The following is a 19,034-nucleotide window of genomic DNA, read 5'->3' on the forward strand; positions in this document are numbered from 1 at the left end:
AATGTCTCGAAGATATAATTAATTTTAAAAGATTCTAATTAAGAAATAATATAAGCTGTAACTCTCTGTATGTATGTAATATTTTCTTAATAGTTTTAAAAACACATGCCTGCTGACTCCTCAACACAATAATAGCAAACTTTATCCAACAGCATATGAAAAAGATTAGACACCATGACCAAGTAGGATTTTTCCCAGAAATGCAAGGATGGTTGAACATAAAATAAATCATTGCAATACACCATGTTAATAAAACAAAGGGGAGAAAAAAACACATGATCATATCAGTTGATGCAGAAAGGATATATGGCAAAATCTAACACCTTTCGTTATAAAAACACTGAGAAAGCTAGTCATAGAATGGAAATTTCTCAACATTATAGGGCATTTGTGAAAAACTCTTGGCTAACATCATACTCAGTGGTGGAAAACTGAAAGCTTTCTTTTAAGATCAGGAACAAGACAAGGATGCCTGTCTTTACCACTGCTGTTCAACATTATACTAGGAGTTCTAACCAGAGCAGTTAGATTAAAAAATAAATAAATAAAAGACATCCAAATTGGAAAGGAAGAACTAAAACTATCTTTATTCACAAATGATATAATCATATATATTGAAAATCCCAAAGAATCCAACAAAAAGCAACTAGAGCTAATAAATGAATTCAGCAGTGTTGCAGGGTACAAGATCAACATACAAAAATCAGTTGTTTCCATACATTTGCAATGAACAATCTGAGGAGGAAAGTAAGAAAACAGTTTCATTTATAATAGCATCTAAAGGAATAAACACCTAGGATAAATTTAATCAAAGAAGTGAAAGACTTTTACTCAGAAAACTAAAACACATTGCCAACAGAAATTTAAAAATATCTAAATAAAAGGAAATATATTTCTTGTTATTCTGCTTAATATGTTAAACTGTCAGTACTACCCAAAGTGATCTGTAGATTCAAGATAATCCCTATCAAAATTCCAAAACTTTTTTGCAGAAATGGAAAAGCCAGTCCCCAAATTCTTATGGAGTTTGAAGGGGCTCAAATAGCTAAAACAAACTTAAAAAAGAAGAACAAAGTCTGGAGACCCATGCTTCCCAATTTCAAAACTTAGTACATTGCTACAGTAATCAAAATAGTGTGATACTGGCATAAGGATAGACATAGGTACCAATGGAATAGAATTGAGTCAGGGAATCAACCTATAAACATACTCCCATGGCAAATTAATTTTGAGAAAGATGCCAAGTTCACTCAGTGGGGAAAACTGTTAAATAAGAAAAAAAAAAGACATCCAAATTAGAAAGGAAGAAGTAAAATTATCTCTGTATTCACAAATGACCATTTGTCTTTTGAACAAATGATTTTGAGACAACTGGACTTACAGGTGCAAAGAATGAAGTATCCTTACCTTAAACATGTATACAGAATTTTAAAAAAATTTAAGTCAGAATGAATGAAGGACCTAAGTGGATCAAGCATCACAATGAATCAAGAACTAAGTCCATAAAACCCTTAGAAGAAGACATAGTGATAAATCTTCATGAGCTTGGATTTGGCAATGGATTCTTAAAATATAGCACTAAAAACATGAGCAACAAAAGAAAAATAGATAAATTGGACTTAATCAAAAATTAAAATTTTTGTACACTGGGGTATATTTTGCAACTGAAAAGGCAATCTACAGAATCGAAGATATTTGCAAATCATATATCTAATAGGGAATTGCTATCCATTATGTATAAAGAACTTCTTAAACTCAACAACAAAAAGATAATCCAATTAAAAAACAGATCAGTGCTTTGAATAAATATTTCATCAAAGAAGATATTCAAATAGCCAATAAGCATGTGAAAAAGATGCTGAGTATCATTAGTCATTAGAGAAGTGAAATGAAAACCATAATGAAATACCACTTCACACTCACTAGAATGACTATAACCAAAAAGACACACAAGAGCTAGTATTCAAGAAGATGTGGGGAAATTGGAACTCATACTTTGCTGGTGGGACAGTAGAAAATAGTTTGGCAGTTCGTCAAAAAGCTAAACATAGGATTACCATGTGACCTGGCAATCCCACTTCTAGGTATATATCTCAAAGAATTGAAAACAGGTACTGAAATAGATAACTTGTATACCAGTTTTCATTGCAGCATTATTCACAATAGACAAGAAGTGGAAAACAATCCAAGTGTCCATTAATAGATGAATGGATAAACAAAATGTGGTATATGCATTTCTTTTTATTTAGCCGTAAAAAGGGATGACCTTCTGATACATGGTTGAACCTTGAAAACATGCTAAGTGAAATAAGCCAGATACAAAATGAAAACTATTGTTTAATTGCACTTAAATGAATATGTAGAGAAAGCAATTTCACAGAGACAGAAAATAGATTAGAAACTACCAAGTGCTGGGGAAATGGGAGAATGGGGAGTTATTAATTAGCAGTTATACAGTTTATGTTTGGGGTCATGAAAAAGTTTTGGAAATAGAGGTGATTGCTGTGTGACTTTTTGATTATTAGTAATGCCGAGTTGTACATTTACGAATGATTGAAATTGCAAGTTTTATGTTATTTCTATTTTGCATAAATAAAAGAAATACACACCTGCTACACAACATTTCGGCAACACAGATATGTAATTGAAAATGAGAATCTAAATGACCTAAGTTCTCTGGAGTAACACTGTCCAATAGAACTATTTGCAATGATATAAATGTTCTATTGAACTGCCAATATGGTAGTCACTAGTCATATATGGCTAATAAGCACTTGAAATGTGGCTAGTGTGGCTGAGGAACTGAGTTTTAAATTTTATATAGTTTTAATTAATTTAAATAGCCATATGTAGCTAGTTGATTTGTAATGGACAGCACATCTCCAGAGATATCTTTACAGATTGCTTCTGCAGGTGTATTAAATGCTTTAAAATTAATTTTCTTTAATAATCATATGACATCTCTGATGTTAATTTGGAGATTCCCTAGATATTTGCAAAACCAGATTTGGCAGAATACTAATCTCATGCATGTATTGTTGAGACAACAGTAAGTTTTCAAATAAGTTGTTTAGAGTTAGATCTTATTTCTTAAACAGTGTTGCAGGAATAGTAGATATATGATTTTAATTCCTTTTGATTATAGTTGTATTACTAACAAGTAAATGACATATGGAAAAAAACTCAGCTCTGCACAACCTTCACAGTCAAATGAGATGCTCAGTACTGTATCTTTTGTTATTTATATTCATTTAGTATCAGTAAGCATTTAATAAGGACTGACATTTTACTAGATACTGTACTAGACTCTGGAGAAACCAAAATGAATAAGTCATAGTGCTTGGCCTTATGGAGCTCACTGTCTAGTCAAATGGCAAATTGTTTAATGGTAGTAACTATAATAGCTACAGTAGCAGCCTCAATAAACTGTGAATCTGCCTGGAGAATTTGAGAAAAGCATCTTTTTTAGAGGAATATTTTATTTATTAGTCTTTAAACTTTTTATTATGGAAAATTTCAAACATGTAGAAGTAGTGAGAATGACATAATGAATGTCTATATACCCACTATCTGACTTCAACAGTAGGCTATCTAACTTCAACAGTAAGCTATTAACTTCAACAGTAGGCTATCTAACTTCAGCATAGGCTGTCTAACTTCAACAGTAGGCTGTCTAACTTCAACAGTAGGCTGTCTAACTTCAACAGTAGGCTGTCTAACTTCAGCATAGGCTGTCTAACTTCAACAGTAGGCTGTCTAACTTCAACAGTAGGCTGTCTAACTTCAACAGTAGGCTGTCTAACTTCAACAGTAGGCTGTCTAACTTCAGCATAGGCTGCCTTCAGCACAGGCTGTCTAACTTCAACAGTAGGCTAGCTAACTTCAGCATAGGCTGTCTAACTTCAGCATAGGCTGTCTAACTTCAGCATAGGCTGTCTTATCTGTTTCATCATCTGCTCATATTACTGACACAGATTATTTTGAGGCAAACCTCAGGAATTATATAATTTAAGCCATAAAATCGCAATAAATAAAATAGAAATACTTCTAAAATTATACATGAGTACTGTGATAAATGAGTAAACAAATGAGTACATACTACAGTACTGTAATACTACCTAAATATTAACATCAATTTCTTCACATGAAATATCAGTGCATTCATAGATATATACATGTTTTTCCATCTTTCTACCTATTTGTATACACACTTGCAAACACACAGTTTCATTATTGCAATAAAATAATTAATCAGTAATTCCTTTATATAATCAAATATCAAGTCAGTATTTCATTTTTCCTGATTATCTCACAAATTTTTTTCTTTTTTTCCCAGTTACTGAAACCTCCCTCCCTCACAATTTTTTTTTTTTGGGGAGAATGAGGAAGAGAAATCAGTTTGGAGGCTTTACAGTAATTCAAGAGCTATCCTGAGAGTTTAAAGACCAAAACCAAAGCACTGGTGGAATTGGCATAGAATTGATTAGTTGTGCATGTTTTATGTATGTTTGGGGGTGGGGGGTAGTTTTCAGTTTTTGAGACAACACACACCACTTAGGTCTGTAAGAACATCTGCTCCCCTAAGTTCTGAATTTGAATTTTTCAAATTCTGAACACTAATTTTTCCCACTTTTTGTCTACATTAAGTAAATATTTGAATAAAAACATCTGTTCTTGGATATTGTGTCTTCCCTATAAACTTTGTTAATCTAGTATTGCATATGTATGTAATGTTCATTTGACACTATGAAATGCATTGCCTAGAAAATGAAACTGCAGCTTTTGGTGAAAATGCCCTCTAAGATGATGATCATTAATACTTTTATTATGAAGCTAACCATTCTAAGGTTTGTTAAAGGACTTTCAGTAAGTAGAGGAACTACTCTGTCTTGACAACTACTTTTTTTTTCTACCTCAGGGAGGTAATATGGAATTGAATAAGGTCTCGCAAATATTTGTTTTAGAAGATTTTGTTGTTCTTGTGTGGGCATGGTTTTAAAAACATTCAAGCAGAATGGAAGGATATAACTTTAAAAGCAAAGGTTCCCTCACCCCCTCTGAACCCACTGCCATCTCCCAGTCCCATTCTTCAGATAAAGTCACTGTTACACTTTCATTTATTTATTTATTTGGTGTCCTTCCAATTTTTGTGTATGTGTCTATGAGGGGTCTTCACAAAGTTTATGAAAGGATTCATATTATCTTTTAATTCAACTTTTCCACAAACTTTTTGAAGTACCCTCATATACATGTGGGTATGCACGTGTGTGTGTGTGTGTATGTGTGTGTATGTAAGTAAGCGTTTAAGCTTGTGTCTGAGGACAGAGGCAAAGTGAAATAGCCTCTAAAGCGAGAAGGAACTTTGAGACTGATAAAACGATGCAGGCAACCCTATACACTTTATCAAAGAGTTTATTAATGGATAACTTTCATACTGGAAGGACTGGGCACACGGGGAAGGATTGGGCAGATGGTGATCAGATGCTTGCACAGCTGCACTCCACACCACTTAGGGGAGAAATAAGGGAATCTAAAGGCACATGGGATGAAAACAGAAAAGAGCTAAGGGGAAGTTTGTGTAGTTCGTTAATGTGGCTATCTTCCTAATGTCTTATGATCGGTGAGCATTTAACTTAAGGGTACCACTGATGTCAACAGTGGTACCCTTGTCAACAAAGCTTTGATCTTTATTTTAAATTAGCCTAGTTTTTCAGTCATTGTATTAACTTAGACCACCTTGCTTCAGATTAATGGATAACTTTCTAGTAAAAAGCTCAAAGGAGGGGGTAATACAAAGGGGAAAGAAAGCTGGAGGGGCCTGAAGATGGAGTCATATGGCCTTCATTTCCACAGCTTGTATGTGTATATTTTTTCACCAAATGACTTCAACAATCTATGTTTTGCAAGTTGTTTTATTTTCACATAATGTATCTTGGCTATTTTAGAGAAGGATTTTAAAAGTAAATACATGGTATCGAATACTAGGAATCTGCTTATATTTTATTTTATTTTATTTTTAATAATAGCTGTTATTTATTGAGTGTTCCTTGTGTACTAGACAATTTGTGCACATTAATTTTTTAAATTAATAGACTTTAATTTTTAGAACAATTTTTGGTTTACAGAAAAATTGAGTGAAAAGTTCAGAGAGTTCTCATGTGACCTCACACCTTTACAACATCTCACTTACCTCCACAGTTTCCCCTATTATTTTTTTATGGCAGAAATTTTTTTTTGCTTTTTAAAAAAATTCTTGTTTATATATATTTGTGGAGTACAGAGTTGACTGTCAGTATTGGTGTACTGTATGTGATGATCAAATCAATATTCTTAGCACATTTGTCATTACAGATTGTAATTTTTGTGTTTACTTATATTTTAAATACATTTTCTTCCTTATCCTTCTTTAAGATTCTTATGTTTGTTAAATGTTTATTTGAGAAACAATAAAATAGGGTTATAATATGAATTAGCAAAACGTACAGTGTATCTATAAAACATGTACAGTATGTTAGGTGTTGGTATTTTACCTAACAACATATGAAGAGCGTTTTCAGCTATTGAAATAAATTTTAAATAGGTATTCATTGAAATAGAATGGGCTATACCAGCTAATTAGTACTTGTCAGACACCAGAGGTTGTTAATAATGGTAAGTCAAGTTTTTCTCGCTTTTAAAATTTAACGGTGAGAAGACTGAGGTCGCAATTTACTTTAAATTCTTTCTGGATTTAAAATCCACGAATGATGATCATTTGAGCATTCTAATTTATCTATTTATTTTAGAGATATAGTATCAAGTTTAAAAGTTGTTACAACCCAAAGGTAAAACTTTTTGTATAAAGCAATGAGTTTTTCTCTTTCAATCTTACACCTTCCTTCCTAGTTACTTTCTTGTTTTCTTAAGGCTAGTTCTGTATTTTAATACAATAAAAATTCTAAAACACTAAAATGAATCTGAATAAGATTTTAATCCTTGCTTTGGTAGAATAAAGGTACACTTTGCAGTACACATGCTGCAGTTGAACCTTCTTCCATATAAGACATTTTTTTCAGTTTTAGCTTTCATTTTTTAAAGCCAGTTTTAAAATTTAGTATGTGGATATGAAATATTAGGAAAGACTTTTTTCTAAAGTATTCTGAAAGTTTTTTAAAAAATATTTTAGCACAGAAAACTGTCAAAATTATGGCCATTTATTAATATGTTTTTTTTTCCCATGCGTGTAAAATTTATTTCTGAAATTATGAGATATGGATTCTTGTCTTGGTCTACAACTAATTAACTGTAAGTGGCTGTAGACCTCTCATGTATCCTCTTTGGCCCTTATTTTCTTATCTAAAAAACTGAAGGTGTTTGATTCCATGATCTCTAAGGTTCTAAGTTCTAAAGTGCTAAGATTCTATGAAGTAAGTTTTGTTGTAGTTGTACGGTTTGTTTTATTTAATATTTATATTATAGGTTACTGTATGTATGTGAGTATTCATATCTGCTTATTTATGTAGTTGTCCAAACACTCGTTGAATATTTTTTGTGTTTTTTGATAGATATTGGAGTATGGCAGTGAATAAGTTATGGAGCACAGTGTCCAATAGAGAAGAGTGGAATTAAAAATGGTTACATAATTATTTGATCCCGATATGACGTGTAATTAAGAATATTAAATAGCAGAATGCAAAAAGTAGTGAGAAAATAAGCACAGGAGTACTTGGGCCGTGGACTGATGAGAGAATAGCATATGCACAGGCCCTGAGTGAGCCTTCTGGAATGTTTAAAGAATTATGAGAAGGCAAAATACCAGAGTGAATCACATAATATGTGGCTAGTGAGATTAGTGGGTGTGAGGTCATGTAGTGATTTGTAGGCCGTTTAAGGATTTTGGTTATTAGTGCTAATATTACTCATATATTACTTCTAATTATGTCCTTGGTAGTACACAACCCAATAGATGCTAATACTCTCAGAACTTTTTTTTTATTAGAGAAACATTTTCTGTCGGTCACTAAATACCAGTGCCATCACATGCCTCGTTTCTCCCTGCACCTAATTACTCTTTAACAATGTTTAAAATATGATAACTTAACAATTTGTAAGGTTAGTTAGAAAAATTACTTAATGCTTGATAAAGTTATATAAATATTTTTCTTTTTGGATTATCAGTTGCTTCATGTTTTCTGTGCCCTTTTCCTGCTCTTTAGGTATAACAACTTGGTAATTTTTAATGTATTATGTATTAAAAATTAGCAGATTAATACACTAGTCTTGTGGTTTACATTTTTGTTCAGCTGTTGATTTGCTTATTTCACTACTGATTGCTTTCCTAATTAGGAAATATTAACATGTATAAACCACATTTGCTAATATGCAAATGAATTGGTACAGAGAATTTTAAAAGCCTTTTTTTTTTTTTTAGAGCAGTTTTAAGTTCATACCAAAATTGAGAGAAAGGTACAGAGATTTCCCATATACCCATTGCCCCCACACATCCTTCAGTATTAATCTTCCTCCACCAGGCATATTTGTTGCAATTGATGAACCTGTATTGACACATCATTATTACCTAAAGTCTGTAGTTTACACTAGGGTTCACTCTTGGTGGTGTATATTTTATGGGTTTGGATAAATGTATATTGACGTGTATCCACTGTTAAACTATCTTACCAGAATATTTTCACTGCCCTAAAAATCCTCTGGGCTCTGCCTATTCATTCTTCTCCCTAAGCCCTGGGAAGCCACTGGTCTTTTTACTTTCTCCATAGTTTTGTCTTTTCCAGAATCTCATATAGTTGGAATTATATAGTATGTGGCCCCCTTTTTTTTGGCCTTTTGAGTTAGTTGTAGATTTTTGAAGAACACTTTTTGTTAAGAAGACCTGTACTGATTTTTTTCTTTTTCTTTGAGACGGGTTTGCAGTAAATATTTCTCTTGGCTAAGCTAAACAGGGAATTGTTTAATGACAAGGGCTCACTCTTTGTAAGGCACTGTGACAGGACAGTATAGACACTAAAGGGAAATGACCCATATACTAATATCTAAGTATCTTGAGTTCAAAAATTTCATTTATACCACATGTGTTTTACTTTTTATGAACGTATTAACATTTACCCATATGCATTCAAATCCTTTTCCCTTTTAGTAGCATGGTATTCTCAGACTGGTCTCCAAACAATTTTTCAACAGATTGAGAAAACACCTACTGTGGTATATCAGAATATACTTTTACCACTGAAATGTGTAATTCCCATTTTTGTTTGAATGGCTTCAGTATGCTTTTCTCGGAAGCATAGGACTTAGAACACTGTATATTAAATCTCATTTTCAATTCCATCTAATGAGTGTTTATAGAAACTAGTTTTTTTTTATTATATATTTATCTTTCTTATTCTCTGTGTATTTGAATTAATTTAAAAGCCATTATGATTTGTAAAATCTTGGAAGCTGGATCCTAAGAGCCATTTATTTTTTTCCCTCTTTTGTTTAGATCTGTACTTCAGTTTTTACCATTGTTAATTAGTTCAACAGCTATTTGTTGACTACTGACTATGAACAGAAGCCTCTGGCAGTCTTTTGTATGGGATATACACATGGACAAGATATTATTTTTAGTTCCAAGGAGTGTAGGGCTTTAAGGGCATTAAAGGCATTAAGAAAAGTGTAAATAACACACAACATAAAAAATATTAAAATGCTGCATAGGAGAGTTCAGAAGAAGGGAGAATTATTTTTTTCTGGGAGAGGGAAAATCTAAGATAGACTATACCAGGAAGAAGCATTTGTAGCATTGGCTTTGAAATATAGATAAGGTCAGTTATATGCAAATGGAAAAAATGTTAGTTATTATTAGTGAGAACTCAGAATAAGGAAAGAATATATGTGGAAAAGCAGTACGCATATAGGAGAGTTTGATTTGTGCAGTATTGAATGGAAGTATATGGAGATAAAACAGGCAAGGTCAGTTGGGATGGGATCACTGAGGGCCTTCAGTGTAATTTGTATATGTATATTCAAATATAGATCCGTGCTTGTAAATTAAAAAACAAATATATATATTTTTTGGTTGCTATTTCCATGTTGTTGAATGTATGCAAGAGGAAGATTTGTAACTTTTTACCAAATCATATGTAGCTAATATTAGCTTTTGAAAAAGTTTTCTTAAGAAATCTGATGTTATTTTAGTCATTCATTCTTTCCTTAAATTTTTATCTTCATCATAAAAGAAATACATACTCATTCTTTAAAAAGTTTAGGTTATACAGAAAAATTGAAAGAGAAGAGATCATCTGTACCCCAACACTTCATTTGGTGTATTTCTTTCCATATAATGTTTATGTTTGAAAATATTTTTAAATAGAATAGAGAACAACAAGAGATAGGTTCTTTCTGGTGCTCATTAAGATAATTTTGTAAACCAGTGGCCTCCTCCCTGTATTTATCTTTCCTGTGTTAATTTGATTAAACAACTAAGTTTTTTACTGCAATCTTAAGTTTTCATTTAAATCAAAACGTATTCATCAGTTGAAAGCAGAGTTTGTGTTTCAGTTTGTAACAATGATTTATTTATTCCAGAAGCATGTTTTATTCCCCTTTTAAACTGCCCGAAGTATTGTGGAAATATATAAATCTTCGGTGAGAAAGAAAATTTTCTCCCATTTTACTCTAAAGAGTTGTGGTTATTTGGCATCACTGGAATACACACAGGTATATTTGCAGTCTTAAGTGAAGGAAAAGAAATGTAGGAATTTGCAAAGCTAGATACCTAAGGTTGGGGCTAGAGATTTTTAAAAAGGCAACATAAGATTCATCCTTTGATTCACAGACAGTTTGTTTACAGAGGGCCTGCTTTATGCAGGCCCTGTAAATACAGAGCTCAATAAGACATGACCTGTCTTCAAGACACTCACAGCCTAGTTAATGAATGTGAATAGAGAATTCTGGGGATTGACACCAGACCCTCGTATGTGCAGAGCAAAAAGCAGTAGTCCCGAAAACTTCCACTTGATAGATACTAAGATTATTTAAGGAACATGACATAAAGCCCAGGATTTGTTATATATCTTAAGATTTGCATATTAAAATTAGGGGAGTAGAATAATAAAAATATATAATACAGCAAAATACAACTGTTTGAGTATGTTCTAGTGTCTGGAAAATAAGAAAAAGGAGATTTAGCTAAGGAATGAGAGAGGCAGGAATAAATGGATAATGGCTTCTTATTGTTATAAACCTAAGCAGAAAGAAAATGTCTCTATTTTTATTAGTATGTAAATGGAAATTTCTTATTTAAGTCTCATGCCCTGGATTTATACGCATATATTAGTTTTGTAATAATGTGGCATTTTTGCACTAATGACATACTTTTCTCATTGTAGTCTCAATTTTGAATTTCAGTTTCATTTAATTACATTTTTAATACTGTTAGAACATCTAAATAAACAAAATCTTTTAAATATCAATAGATTTAATAAATAAAATCTTCTAAGTGATTTAGTATTTTCCTGGCCCATGAAGTGTGGGGCATTGTACTCATCGATGGCTACATCGTGGCTGTAGATGTTGAAGCCCCTTTTAAAGGAGGTGATAGTCTAAATCATATATTCAGTAAGCATTAAACAAGATTAGGTTAACCAGTTTTTTCTTTTATAGAAGTAATTCCTGTTTTTAAATAATAATGTAAATAAGGATTTATAAGAAATTTAGAATTAGAGACATTTTGATGATTAAGAAACTTTTTTTCTATATAGGACACCATTGCTGTGACTGGATTTATTGTTTTGTCATCACCTTCCACAAGCAGAGATGGTAAATTTTGCATATTTTTGAAAGCGTTTGAAAACTTCAAATCAACTGTTTATGTAAGTGCAACTTTTAGTCTCTAATCGTATTGTGGTTTTAATGAGCTAATAAAGTAATGGGATAGAAACATTATTTCTGTAAATCTGCAGATAAACTACTTAGTCTGACTGAATTATTTTAGTGAAATATTTTAAGTTTAAAAAATAGAAATTCTTCTTTTGCCTTTATGTTTAGAATGACTCCAGCTAGAAAAGGAAAATCCTTTATAGATACTTTTTAATGAAACGTACAAAACTGCACACTCTAGACCTCATCCTACTCTTTGTAATTATACCATCAGGCACTTTAGGTGGTCTACTTGATTTTACTTCAGATTAATCAAGTACCCCTTTTTAGGTAAAACTAAAAATTGATTTCGTCCTATTCTTTTTGAAGGTGATCATCCTTTCTTTCCCTCTTCACTCTTCCCTCTTATCTCTCTCCCTTCCCCCTTTGTAAACTACCTCTTTAGTCAAGGCTGTCAGGTAGAGTTGGAAGCTTTGTGCCTGCAGGCCAACATTTGCCTGTTCTTTTTCTAGTATTCGCAAAGGCACTGCAAGAGTTAGAGATGGCCGGATTTGATATTAAAGTTAATGAAGTAGGCTGAAAATGGGTGAGATTTGCAGTTAGAGTGATTACCATTGCACTTCCTTTTATTTTTCTTTCTGAAAAAGACCAAGGTCCTATGCAGGAAAAATTTTGAATATCAACTCTAATCTTCCGTTTCTGTTGGGCTGATAGAAGTTTATTCTCTTTTACATTCTATCCTGAGAACTGAATATTGGTGTAATTTAAACTGTAAGAATGCTAAGTTTTTTTAAAGAACATTTTTGTTTGCCTTACATCTTTAATTTTTTTAGTTGCTATAGTTCAGACTACTTTGTATATGTCATTCTTAGTTTGTAAGCTGTAATGTTATGCCCTTCTAGTGGATTTGAATATTATACAGCTAAGTGTGTATTTATACTACAGTGGAAGGCCTGTAATGACATTGTAGGTTGTTTGTATACAAATCAACTTTCTCTTTCTGTTTTTTCTTCCTAGGTTTATGTTAAATCTGTAAGAGATTTTTCTACAGAATCAATGTCTTTGGTAAGATGATATTGTTTAACTTAGAATATGTACACCTACATCCATACATAAACACACATATAGGTACATATGATCCACTTTATTATCTGACTTTGAAATTGTATCAGTACAATGGGAAAACATAATCTTTACTTTTTTATATCTGATAATGTTACATTCAAGTTATATATTTACCTAGTAATTGATATCTAATTATTCTGTTGTCTGGAATGTCTGCTGATATTTTGCATAAACTGTATACACACAAGAAAATTAAAATCAAAAAAAGGTTTTTATTGTATGAAGACACTGAGATTGTTATTAGTTTTTAACCGTAGGCAAATTCATTTGTTTTTCATTAGCTTGTATTTAAAGAGACTATCATGTGCTGAATTTTAGTTTGACAAATTATATAATTTTAAGTAAAGAAGTTTTTTTATGCTTGTGATACGTTTTCCTTTTTTAAAAAAAAAATATCTTTTTTTTTTCACTGATTTATAAAATTTTATCTCATAGCAATAGGAAGGTTCACATTTTTACAGGTGGGCTACTTGTAGCTGAGTGAAACTGGAAAGAAGGTAATATATTGATAAAGTTTAATATAATGTTTATGTTCTACTTATGTTTTTAAACCTTTAGTTTCTAATGGACAGAGTGCAGGAACTTTGTTTCTAGTTAGCAGTGACTACAGAACATAGGTTTTCAGTTCTGAGTAGTAGTATAATTAAAATTTGTTTGGGGGAGAAACTGTAACCAATAAAAAGATTGATGTACTTTTTTAAAAATCTAAATTAGCCCTGGGTATTAGTATTTCCCACAATTGTTATAGTCAAACTTCAAATATTTGATATAGCTATGAACCTGTAAATACGACAGAAGTAAATAAAAGGGCTTCTGAACTTAGCAACAATGGTTTTTCACAAAGCCATTATTCTAACTTAAGTAAATTAGGTGCATATTTATTTGACTTTATTTTCCTGATTTTAGGATTCTAATTTTGCATATTTCCACATTTTTGAACTGAGCATAGATCTTGGAGTTTATATTAAGAACACTGCTAGTCATTGCTGTTGAGGTTCTTAATGTCTTCCTTAAAAAGTGTTGATGTTTTCTTGAAAATGTATTATTAAACGACTAGTCTTATCTTAGAAACAAAGGTGGTTTTTAGAATTTAGGAAATAGCGTATTTTGTTTTCCAATAACTGAAGAATGGCCCTTTTCAAGCGACTTAGAATAAATGTTTGATCTTCTACAATCTTCAAAATTTGAAGACATTTCATTAGCCCACTTAAATGATCTGAAGGCCCAACATAAACGAACCCCTATGTTACTATCCAACCTACTCTTGTTATTACCTTTGACCAGTGTGCTCCAGGCACGCAAACCTCATTCCAGATTTTCAAACGTGTTGAATTTGTTTTCTCTGCTTTAGAACATTGTTGTTTGTCTCATTCCCAACTTCTGTACTTTGCTTAATTGGTTCCTTCCTTAAAATATCTTTTCAAAGATTCTTTCTAAACCAACTCTATTCAAGTTATTTCTGTCGTATGGGTTGTCTTTCAATTAGTGCAGGGCATGTTTTTGTTACTTGGATGATAGTAGTGGTTAGTGTCATTGAGCTGTGCTGGCCTTCCCCATTCATCTCTACATTAGGGAGATAGATACTTAAGATAGAATATTGGGTCCAGTTATTTTATAAGCTTAGCACATATCTTTTCTCTCTTGTTCCATGTGCTGACCATTATTCTTATTTCATCATTGATTAGCTTTTATTTCATGTTAAAATTTGATTAGATATCTAAGCTGTGTTCTTCTTGTGTTTGACCTGAGGGATCGGCTTCCTTGGAAAGAACTAATTAATTCATTTTGATTTGAGTTTTAAAATTTTCAGAGTGCTGGTTATACTAATTTCCAGTTGGGCTGCGATGGGAGGATGATGTGGCACCTAACTGAAGCCTTTTAAGGATTGATTTGGTATCTTGGTTAGTATATGTGCTGCCGAAGCGAGCACAGGTATCTCGGTTAATTTGCAGACATAGCCCTGCAAAACATTTTCTCTTTCTTTCCAAACTTATGCACATTATTTCAGAAAACAATCTTTCTGTTTTCTTACTACTATTTTTAATCTCTTTATGCTATTTGTGAATCAAAACTTGGCTTTATTTGGACCTAAATAAAATCTTTATAACAATATAGGAGGGGAAAAAAATTATATCATAAATTTTGAAGTGATATTTGTTAAGCTTAAAAACCAGAACCAAAACCTCTTTAACTACATTTCTTAGAATTTGCTGTGTCTGATAATAGTATGATTTCTTGTTTCCCAGATGTGATTTCCTGGCCAGATAAGTTGGGGAAGTACTAACTTAAAGATAGCTAGAGTGATTTAATTACTGAAGGGCCTGTTAGATGCTTTATTACCCTTGGGAGTGTTCTAGACAGAAAAAATTTTCTAAACTTCCAAACCGTAGAATTCTTTATTGATAGAGCCAGTATTCTAATTGCCCCTTAAAGGCTTCTAGAAATGTCTCATTATCCTCAGTTATTTCCCTTTAATAAAACTTACTTTTCCTAGATCTTTAACATTGAGGATACCCAAATTTAAAGAAAAAAAGTTTTTATTTTCTGTTATTGCTTCAGTTTTCACATTAATTGCTGATATTTTAATATATTATTTTCTTTTTTATTGAAGAAGTATAATGCTTCAATTACATTGTGGATTAATTATGCTTTTATGGACTTGTATACAAATTACAGCATTTATAAACAATGTTATTTCTAAGGAAAACTGGTTGGTTTGTATAGTAACCTTTATAAGCTGTGCATTGCCTTTTTTCAGACTATAGCCTTTTTTCAACACTTAAAAGAATAAAATATAGTTATATGGATTTGCTAATATACCAGTAAAATCATAACATGATTCTGAAATGTAAATACTTAATATTAACATATTCACTGTCTTCTCTTTCTTTAGGTTCCAGCAACAAATTATATATACACACCCCTGAATCAACTTAAGGGTGGTACAATTGTCAATGTCTATGGTGTTGTAAAGTTCTTTAAGCCCCCATATCTAAGCAAAGGAACTGGTAAGTACTAAGATTGTTGAAGTTTTTATGGACTAGTACTGCATTATTGATTTTAGGAACATAACTCCTTCACTACCCTATGTCTTGGAATAGAAGCTCAAATCTGATTTATAATTGCCAGACAATAGTGATGCATATTTTTTGACAATTTTTGTTTATAAATAAATGTGGTCTTTAGATTCTAGTGTCTAAAGACAACAAGAATAAATAAAGAAAGGGATGCCAAACAACGACATGAAAGCATATAAAAGTATAAAATTCACTGGCAAAGATAAATGTATAAACAAATACAGAATACTGCAGTAATGGACCATTGTAAAGCTAGGGCTAGGGCTCATAGACCCCTCGAGTCTGTTGCACAGACTGGGTCACAAACCATCCACACGCAGGTCTATGAGCTAGGTAATAGGAAAAAGTTCCTGGGAGCCGTGGGTAAAAAATTAATAGGCTTTATTCAGAGCTAGGAGCAGCTGTCCTAGTGGCTTCTCTGAGAGTTCTAAGAAACACTGTGGATCAGAGCTGTTAGTCCTTTATACTCAAGTCCATGACCTAGGACACCTGGGTGCCCATATGCAATTATATTAAGTAGTAACAAGGAACACCTGAGGATATTTACAGCAAATGCTCAGCAAGATTCTGAACATCTGAAGGGCCCTGACCATTTTCCTATATTTTCCCAACATGCATAAATTGTTTTTAATTCTGATATGGAAGTTGAATGACAAATAGATTTTAAAAGTAACTATAACTATAGAAACATATTAACAGATACACAACATAAAAAAGATGTAAATTGTGACATCAGTAACATAGAGTGTGGTGAAGGAAAAGTAAAGTGTAGAGTTTTTGTGTGTGATTGAAGTTAGGTTATTATCAGTTTAAAATAGATTGTTATAAGATATTTTATGTAAACCTCGTGATTACCACAAAGAAAATACTTATAGAAAATACACAAAAGAAAATGAGAAAAGAATTAAAGCATGTAATAATAAGCCCTTCTCTATCAATAATTACTTTTAATTATAGGTGGAATAAATCCCCCAATCAAATGATATATAGTAGCTGAGTGGATTAAAAAAAAAACAAGATCTAATTATATGCTTTCAACAAAAGACTCACTTTAGATTTAAGGACACACATAGGCTCAAAGTGAAGGAATGGAAAAAGATATTCCATACTAATGGGAGCCAAAAGAGAGCAGGATTGGCCATACTTATATCAGACAAAATGGACTTTAAGTCAAAAACTGTCACAAGAGACAAAGGACATTATATAATGATGAAAGGGTCAATTCACCTAGAGAATATAATAGTTATATATGCCACCAACAACAGGGCACCTTCTATATGAAATAAACATTGCAGAACTAAAGGGAGAAATAGTGGCACAATTATAGTAGGAGCTTTCAGCATGCCACTTTTATCAATTGATGGAACATCCAGACATCCGAAGGAGGGAAATAAAGATCTCACAGCAGAAATAAACAAAATAAAGAATTGTAAAACAATAGGAAAAAAATCAACGAAACTACCTTAGTTTTTTGAAAAGGTAAACAAAATTGGCAGACTTTTAGCTAGGCTAACTAAGAGGGAAAAAATATATATCAGAAATGAGAGAAGAGACATCACAGCTGATTCCAGAGAAATACAGAGGATCATAAGAGAATACCGTGAACAATTATACAGCAACAAATTGCTTGAAATAGATACTTTTCTAGAAACATAAAACCTGATCATAAAACATAAATACTGAATCATGAAGAATCAGAAAGTCTAAAAGGACCTATAACTAGTATGGCCGTTAAGTCAGTAATCCACAAACCTCCCCCTAAAGAGAAAAGCTCAGGACCACTGGTGACTTCTACCAAATATTTAAAGGAAAATTAATGCCATTCCTTCTTAAACTCTTCCAAAAAGAGGAGGGAGCACTTTTAAACTCATTGTATGAAACCAGCATTATCCTGATACCAAAACCAGACAAAAACTGCAAAAACAAGATTACAGACAGTATTACTAATGAGCATAGAAGCAGAGATCCCCAACAAAATACCAGCAGACTGATTTCAGCAGCACATTAAAAGGATCACACAGAATGACCAAGTGCAATTCATCTCTGGGATGTAAGGATGGTTCAAGATTTGAAATCAATCAATTTGATACACCACTTAACAGAATGAAGGATAAAAATTATGCAGTTATCTTGGAAGATGCAGCATTTGACAAAATTCAAACCCTTTTGTGATAAAAACATTCAACAACCTAGAAATAGAAGGAAATTACCTCAGTTTAATAAAGCTTATTTAGAAAAAGCCCACAGCAAATACATACTCAACAGTGAAAAGCGGAAAGCTTTTTCTCTAAGATCAGGAACAAGGCAAGGATGCCCACTCTCACCACTTCTGTTCAGCACAGTATTGGAAGTCCTAGCAGAGCAGTTAGGCAACAGAAAGAAATTAAAAGCCATCTGAATCAGAAAGGAAGAAATTAAATGGTCTTCGTTTGAAGAGGACCTGATTCTGTAAGTAGAGAACCCTAAATTACTCCACAAAAAAACTGTTAGAACTAATACAGAAATCCAGTAATGGTGCAGGCTACAAAATTAACATACAAAAATTGGTTGTGTTTTTATACACTGATAATGAACAATTTGAATAGGAAATAAAGAAAGCAGATGCATCTAAAATAGCATGAAAACCTATAATATACTTAATAAAGTTAACTAAGGAGGTAAATAAATTTAACCAAGAAGTTGAAAGCCTTGTGCCCTGAAAAATACCAAACATTACTAAAAGACATTAAAGATGACACAGATAAGTGGAATGACATGTTCATGGATTGGAAGATTGTTAAGATGTCCATAGTACTCAAAGTGATCTACATATTCAAATGCAATCCCTATCAAAATCTCAATGGCATTTTTTATAGAAAAAGAAAAATTAAACCTAATTCATGTGGAACCACAAAGGACCCGAAATATCCAAAACAATCTTGAGAAAATAGAAAAAAGCTGAAGGCCTCTCACTTTCTGGTTTCAAAATACATTACA

General features: G+C 32.2%; 1 protein-coding gene across 5 annotated transcripts in view; it reads left to right on the forward strand.

Moving 5' to 3' along the window:
- The window catches only part of POT1 (protection of telomeres 1), a 129,443-nt gene that overhangs the window by 26,336 nt on the left and 84,073 nt on the right, over window positions 1-19,034 (forward strand). For 3 of the 5 annotated variants that reach the window (XM_063099865.1, XM_063099863.1, XM_063099866.1), the window contains 3 exons: window positions 11,739-11,849; window positions 12,874-12,921; window positions 15,875-15,989. In XM_063099865.1, coding sequence (XP_062955935.1) covers window positions 12,913-12,921; window positions 15,875-15,989 — 124 coding nt within the window. In that variant the 5' untranslated portion in view covers window positions 11,739-11,849; window positions 12,874-12,912. Of the gene's footprint in view, window positions 1-11,738; window positions 11,850-12,873; window positions 12,922-15,874; window positions 15,990-19,034 lie in introns of those variants that run through there. The other 2 variants (XM_063099867.1, XM_063099869.1) reach the window with 2 other exon arrangements.

Source organism: Cynocephalus volans, chromosome 6 (assembly GCF_027409185.1).
Source record: "Cynocephalus volans isolate mCynVol1 chromosome 6, mCynVol1.pri, whole genome shotgun sequence".
Lineage (NCBI taxonomy): Eukaryota > Metazoa > Chordata > Mammalia > Dermoptera > Cynocephalidae > Cynocephalus > Cynocephalus volans.